The sequence below is a fragment of the Callospermophilus lateralis genome, chromosome 3 (genome assembly GCF_048772815.1).
Source record: "Callospermophilus lateralis isolate mCalLat2 chromosome 3, mCalLat2.hap1, whole genome shotgun sequence".
Lineage (NCBI taxonomy): Eukaryota > Metazoa > Chordata > Mammalia > Rodentia > Sciuridae > Callospermophilus > Callospermophilus lateralis.
Window position 1 is genome coordinate 26,857,026 of NC_135307.1, and position 6,000 is coordinate 26,863,025.

Here is a 6,000-nt window from a genome sequence, read left to right on the forward strand (position 1 = left end):
GGGCTGGGGGTCCCCCTGTGGTCAAGTGCTGGCCCCATCACTTGTCTACTATGTGACCTCAGGCTGGTTACTTAACCTCTTTGCTTTCTTTCCTCAACTGGCTCCATCGACTGTTGTGAAGATGCAGAGTTAACGAGCACATCGTCACTGGTGCTCAAAACTAGCACTTTGCTGTTACTAATGATACATTGCTCTGAGCGACAGTGCTGGCTGAAGAAAAGCACTTGAACGCTCATCCAGGCTACAGCCTACGTGCATCTCCGCAGGTGCCCCACAGGGAGGAGAGTTCCAGCCCCTCAGAAGCGAGTTTAGTCACTACATGTCCTGGATGGGACACGCCACTTGGGCTCCTTCAGCCACACCTGATTCTCAGGCCCTTCTCCAAGGGAAGCAGAGATTGGAGTACACTTGGCCCTCTTCCCTGCCTTATGGCTCTAGGAAAGCAGAGGAGAGCGGTGGGTTTGAGCCCACTCTACCACTTCCCCGCTAAGGCCAGTAGCTCCTGTGACTCATCAGACTGCTGACCTATCCGAGGGAGAAGGGTGGACTGTTGATAAGGAATGCAAGCTGGGTAGAGCAGGTGCCTTCACAGAGCACCAGGCATCTGAGCACTAAAGGGCAAAGGTCACCAAAGTCTCATGTGGCCTTTCCATATGGTTTTCTGTTCCTACAGAGCTATGGGATCCCAGGTTAGAAATTTGGTTTCTTCTTCCTTCAGCCTTAGTCCCTTTGTACTCTTGCGTGGGGACCTCTCAAACTCTTTAGGACTCTAGGCTGCCCCAAAGCCTTGCTCTCCTGCTCCTGCGCAGGGAGATACTGGGAAGATGGGGAAGAGTGTGTACCCAAACTCTGCCCTGGAAGAGGGGGAGCAGCCAGATGGCCTCATGGGGCTTTGGCCTGGATCAGGACTAGTCCTAGTCTCTTAGTCCTGATTCAGGATCAGAAGTTTTAGAAGTTTTTAGCACTCATGTCTAGCATAGGGCTGGCCATGAACCCACAACCTGTTCATAACTAATCTTCGTAACTGTCTGGGATCCATGGGATCAAAGGAGGTGGCCTCTGGAGACCTTGCCACCCACCCCCCCTATGGTACAGCCGCTGGAACTAAGGCCCAGAGATGGGGGCAGGGTGAGAGGAGAGCAGCTCAGATACTCAAAATTTATGAAAAGTAAGATGAGGATGAAAATAGGCCTGTTCTCCCTAACCTAGGCTGCTGGGTCTGGGCAGCTGAAGGAATTTTCATGGTTGAAAAGTTTGGTTTGGACAGGTGGCCAGGGCACACCTTGAGGGGTTGGCATGAGAGTTTGACCTGGACTAGTACTATTCGTTAAAAAAAAAAAAAGTCATGATTTTTAATAATCCATGGAGCCATGGAATGAATGGTAGAGCTGAACCCCTTCCACAAATGTAACGCATCTACTGCCCTGGCTGAGATTGCAAACACAACTCACAGATTTCCAGAAATGGGGGTCTCAGGAAAATCTGGGTCTGGATGGAAATGGCTGTGGTCTACTCCTAAGCTGAAAGCTCTAGTAGTCCCCAAGGTGCCCCTGTCAGACTCAGAACTTGGATAACCAGACAGCCTAGTCATAAAGGTAGATGACCTGGTGCCCGCTGGCTCCACATCCTGACAGAAAGAAACAGTAAATGGGCACGATTTGAGCAAATACCATGTGCTCAGAAAACAACAAACTCCAGTCTCCAGGCCGAGTTGGAATGGGGCTTGCTACCTCTTACTAAGAGGAAGAATCAAATTCAACGCAGTCTTTTTGGGGCTCCTCACCCTATGTAGTAACTAGTCTCACTAGTTTCCGAGTGACGAGCTGAGGCCAAGAGAGCCTGAATGATTTGTTCGGCTCTAAACCTGGACATTCCCAAGGCCTCCAGGTCGTCCCTGGCCAAGGCGGTGGCAGAGGGAGTGTGCGCCCTGCTGGACAGGAGGGGGACCGGGCCGCGGTTGCTTTAAAGGGCGGCTCTAGAGCTGCTGGGTGCAGGGCGCAGCAGCCCAGCGGGGTCCCCGGAAGCGCCAGCAGGACTGACACCGGGGGCGCTTCCACCTTTGGCGGGCAGCGGGCATCTTCTCTTGGCTCCGGGCCAGGCGAGGAGCGGCCGTTGGGCCCCGCCCGGCAGAGGCAAAGGACCGTAGGCGCAGGGGCCCGCGTGGCCGCGGAGATGGCGTGGCACGTGCGGTGACGGCGCCCGAGCCCCGAGGGTCCCAGCGCTGCGCCTCGCGTCCCAGAGAAAGCATGGAGCGCCCAGAGCCCGAGCTGATCCGGCAAAGCTGGAGGGCGGTGAGCCGCAGCCCGCTGGAGCATGGCACGGTCCTGTTCGCCAGGTGAGGGCTGCCGGAGCGCCCCGGGGGTGCCGGTGGGCGAAGGGGTGCCGCGCCAGAAGCGATTTCAAGGCAGCTGCAATGGGATCGGAGGAGGAAAAACCGGTCCACTGCGGTGGCTCTGGGGGGCCTGCCAGATGTGCGCCAGAGGAGCGCAGCGCGCGGCGACGGGTGGCGCACCCTTTTCTGCTCTTCTCTGGGGCATGGGCGCATCTTAGGAGCCAGCGCAGCACACCCTGCTCTCAGCTGGCCTCGCTGGCGACAGGTGGGATCCTCCACTCGAATCTCTCTGGTTACACCTGGGTGGGCGGAAGCTGGTCCCGCGCTGTGCCCCCTCCTCGACCCTGCACTTCCTGAGTGTTTCTTGGGTGGGGAAAGCAGGGGTGCTTACCGCCGTCGGTAGGAGGAGACTGGAGCATCCCGAAGGCCGGTGTGGGTAGGGTGTGCCAGGCGCCTGGCAGGCAGGGCGAGCTCCTTCCTGCAACGGGGCCCCAGGAGTGCGCACTCCCAGCAACCGGCAGGATAAACCCTTCTGGGAAAGGACCAGGTTAGGCCCCGAAAACCTCCAGAGTAGGGGTGACAAACCCAAGTCTCACCACCAGGAAGAGGGATGTGCAGGTCCTACAGGGCAGGGAAAGCTAATTTTCAGCCTCACCTTGGGTCTCTCTCTGGAACCCCTCTGCCATCACCAGTGGACCACACTCTCTACATCCGGGTTTTTTCAGGAAACTTGGCTTCCTAGGCCAGCCCAAAACTTCTGACCAAGTTTTGCAACCCACTTCCAACCCCCTCAGACGCAGTCAATACATAACAGAGCTGCAAGAATTACACAAAAGCATGATCCCTCCAGAATAAGGCTGATAGCTTCTGGTTGTGCCTCCTGGATTTCTCCAAGATCATTCCCCCCGCCCCCCCTGGCATCTGTGGTGGCTCCACTACTTTCAAGCTGTGTGACTTTTAGCAGGTTGCTTAGGCTCTCTGGGATTCTGTTTCCTCCTTTGTGGAATTGGTCTAAGGCACTCACTGCTTAAAATTATGAGGGATCCAAATTTCAAGTCAACCACCTGTGAAGTACTCAGTGTTCTGTAAGCGTAAGGATTTTGTTTTTGCTAGAATCATTGGTACTCAGAGCTTCCTCAGACATGGTGAGACTGAGAAGTCCTAACCCAAGAGCAGGGGTCTCAGGCATGCCCTTCAGGGTCTGGGGAGAGGTGAGGAGAGCATTGGCAAGGCCAGCAGTGCCAGGAGGGGAGGTATGCTGTGGTTGGTGGCCGCCACTGAAGCTCAGCTTCACTGCCGGCCCAGCCAGGTCCACTGGTGCTTGCTGGACACACCCGACGCCTGACACCTGTTCCCCTGACCCCCCTCCCCTCCCCCGGCAGGCTGTTTGCCCTGGAGCCCGAGCTGCTGCCCCTCTTCCAGTACAACAGCCGCCAGTTCTCTAGCCCCGAGGACTGCCTGTCCTCCCCGGAGTTCCTGGACCACATCAGGAAGGTGAGGGGCGGGGCGGGGGGGCCTCAGTGGCCACCAGGACCCAGCAGAGGAGGAGGGGCTTGGGACAGGGAGGACGACTTCCGCCTGGGCTTGATCTGACCGCGTGATGGCTCCCCTCCTCCCTGACCCTGTGCTTAGCCAGCAGGTCCCAGCCTGTCATTGCCCTTGACCTTGTCCACTCGCCCCATCAGAGGGACTGGCGCACTCCTGCCCATGGAAACCGGGTTGGGGTTTCCTAAAGGCTCCTCACAGGGCCTCAGTTTCCCCTCATCCCAGGCAGACAGCACCGTCCAGCAGGCACGTTAGGGACTTGAGATCCTTGGAGGAGGAGGAGGACTTCCTTCAGGGGTGTGCCCGCCCGCTGACGTGGACACAGGCTGCCAGGTCCCCCTGGTCCTGGAAAACCGAGGCCCTGCAGCCCTCACTGCCCTCTGGTTGGGACCCCGGGTTCTGGGTTGTGGTCATGTGCAGTAGGGTTGTTCGGGCCTCTCTGTCACTGCTGTCTCTGCCTTGGCAGGTGATGCTCGTGATTGACACTGCAGTGACCAATGTGGAGGACCTGTCGTCCCTGGAAGAGTACCTTGCTGGCCTGGGCAGGAAGCACCGGGCAGTGGGCGTGAAGCTCAGCTCCTTCTCGGTGGGTAAAGGGGCTCTTCCTCTTTCCAGTCCTCCCCTAGCACCTCTTCTCTCTGCCCATGCCCTTCCGTTCAGATGACCAGTTCTGGTGGCCCACATCAGTTATTATCTGCTGTGTGACCCTGATGCTGGCTTGACCTCTCTGAGCCTCCAAGTTCTCTTGTCTGATATAGTTTTCTTTTCTTTTTAGAACTATAAAATTTAGAAGCTTTTGGGCATGTTTGGTTGGCTCAGCATTCCACTGCTGGGTATCAAACCACCCCAAAAAGTATTGGCTTAAAGCAACAATTTCTAATTTCTTAGAGTAGAGCTCAAGTAGGCAGTTCTGATCCACACGGTGTGGTTGGAATCACCCACATCTGGCATCCAGCTGGGCGTTCAGAAGGGGCTGGTAGGTCCAAGCTGGCCTGTGAGTAATAAACCGTATTTGATTAATAATAACAAATGAGAGCATCATTATGGCCAAAGGCTTAGTGTTTGCAAATACTGTGCTTTTTATAGATTATCCCACTGAATCTCCCAACAAGCCCAGGACTTGGAACTTTTACTTTGCCTGTTTAATTGATATAGCAACTGAGCTGAGAGAGGCTATGCAGCTCGCTCAGGGTCACCCAGCTCTTCAGTGGTGGTCAGAATCTGGACGCAGGTCTATCTGGCTCCGCAGCCTAGACCCTTAACTCTATGACTGCTGCCTTGTGGGGAGGAAAACTGAGGCTCAGGGGTAATGATTTGGTCGGTTCGGAGCCAGGAAATGCCTTGATCCTCTCGTGGGTGGTTGCAAAGCTAGGAGTGGAGTGGAAGGTTCTATTTGCTGTAATGTGTCACATTTGGGGAGAAGGTGGGCACAATGTGGTTCCCAAGGACTGAGATAGGACCCTCCTTAAGAAGCATCAGCCCCGGGCAGGAGAGAAGGAGGCCAGGAACCCTTCCCAGTCCTTGGCCTCGGTTTTCTCATCTGTGCAATGGAGCAGTGCCTTCCTGCCTTTTGGAATGACTGGGCGCCCCTTGCCTCTGCAGACGGTGGGTGAGTCCCTGCTCTACATGCTGGAGAAGTGCCTGGGCCCGGCCTTCACACCGGCCATGCGGGCCGCCTGGAGCCAGCTCTACGGGCTTGTGGTGGCGGCCATGAGCCGGGGCTGGGACGGCGAGTAAAAGGAGCCCCCTGCCCAGAGGCAGCCCCAGCTCTCTGCCTGTTGGTCTGTGTCCACTGTAGCCCTGGCTCCTCCAGGCTTCCCTGCATCTCGGTCCTTGTCCCCTTGGCCATACTGGAGAGGTGACGGGGCAGGAGCGGGTCCCCCCTTCCCAAATGCACAGCAGGAAGGGGCTTCTGGGTTCCCTTCCTTCCCGCAGCCTCCTCCCCGCCTGCCTTTTGACCTCCCTGCCACCCCCGTGTTTGCCCATGAGAAGGAGAGAGTTTGGGGGGCAGAGGTGGCGTGGGGCTGGGAAGGAGCTCGGAGAGCCGGGGGCTCCTCTCTGTGTCGCCCTTCCTAGGACAAGTGGCTGGGCTCCAGCACCTCGCCCTGCTGCCCAGGCCTGTG

At 56.9% G+C, this 6,000-nt stretch overlaps 1 protein-coding gene across 2 annotated transcripts; it reads left to right on the forward strand.

Moving 5' to 3' along the window:
* Window positions 1–2,246: 2,246 nt before the first annotated feature.
* On the forward strand, window positions 2,247–5,614 carry Ngb (neuroglobin). Of its 2 annotated transcripts, none has more exons than XM_076848071.1 (4): window positions 2,247–2,335; window positions 3,715–3,826; window positions 4,344–4,475; window positions 5,480–5,614. In XM_076848071.1, exons 1-4 carry the CDS (start codon window positions 2,247–2,249, stop codon window positions 5,612–5,614), a joined length of 468 nt encoding a protein of 155 aa, XP_076704186.1. The 2 variants fall into 2 exon arrangements, with proteins under 2 accessions (XP_076704186.1, XP_076704187.1); XM_076848072.1 differs by having other exon boundaries at window positions 4,344–4,463.
* Window positions 5,615–6,000: the final 386 nt, after the last annotated feature.

Coding starts and splice junctions, on each gene's coding strand:
- Ngb (XM_076848071.1), top strand. CDS start 2,247: ATGGAGCGCCCAGAGCCCGAGCTGATCCGGCAAAGCTGGAGGGCGGTG. Junction 2,336..3,714: donor GGCACGGTCCTGTTCGCCAG/GTGAGGGCTGCC, acceptor CTCCCCCGGCAG/GCTGTTTGCCCTGGAGCCCG. Junction 3,827..4,343: donor TCCTGGACCACATCAGGAAG/GTGAGGGGCGGG, acceptor CTGCCTTGGCAG/GTGATGCTCGTGATTGACAC.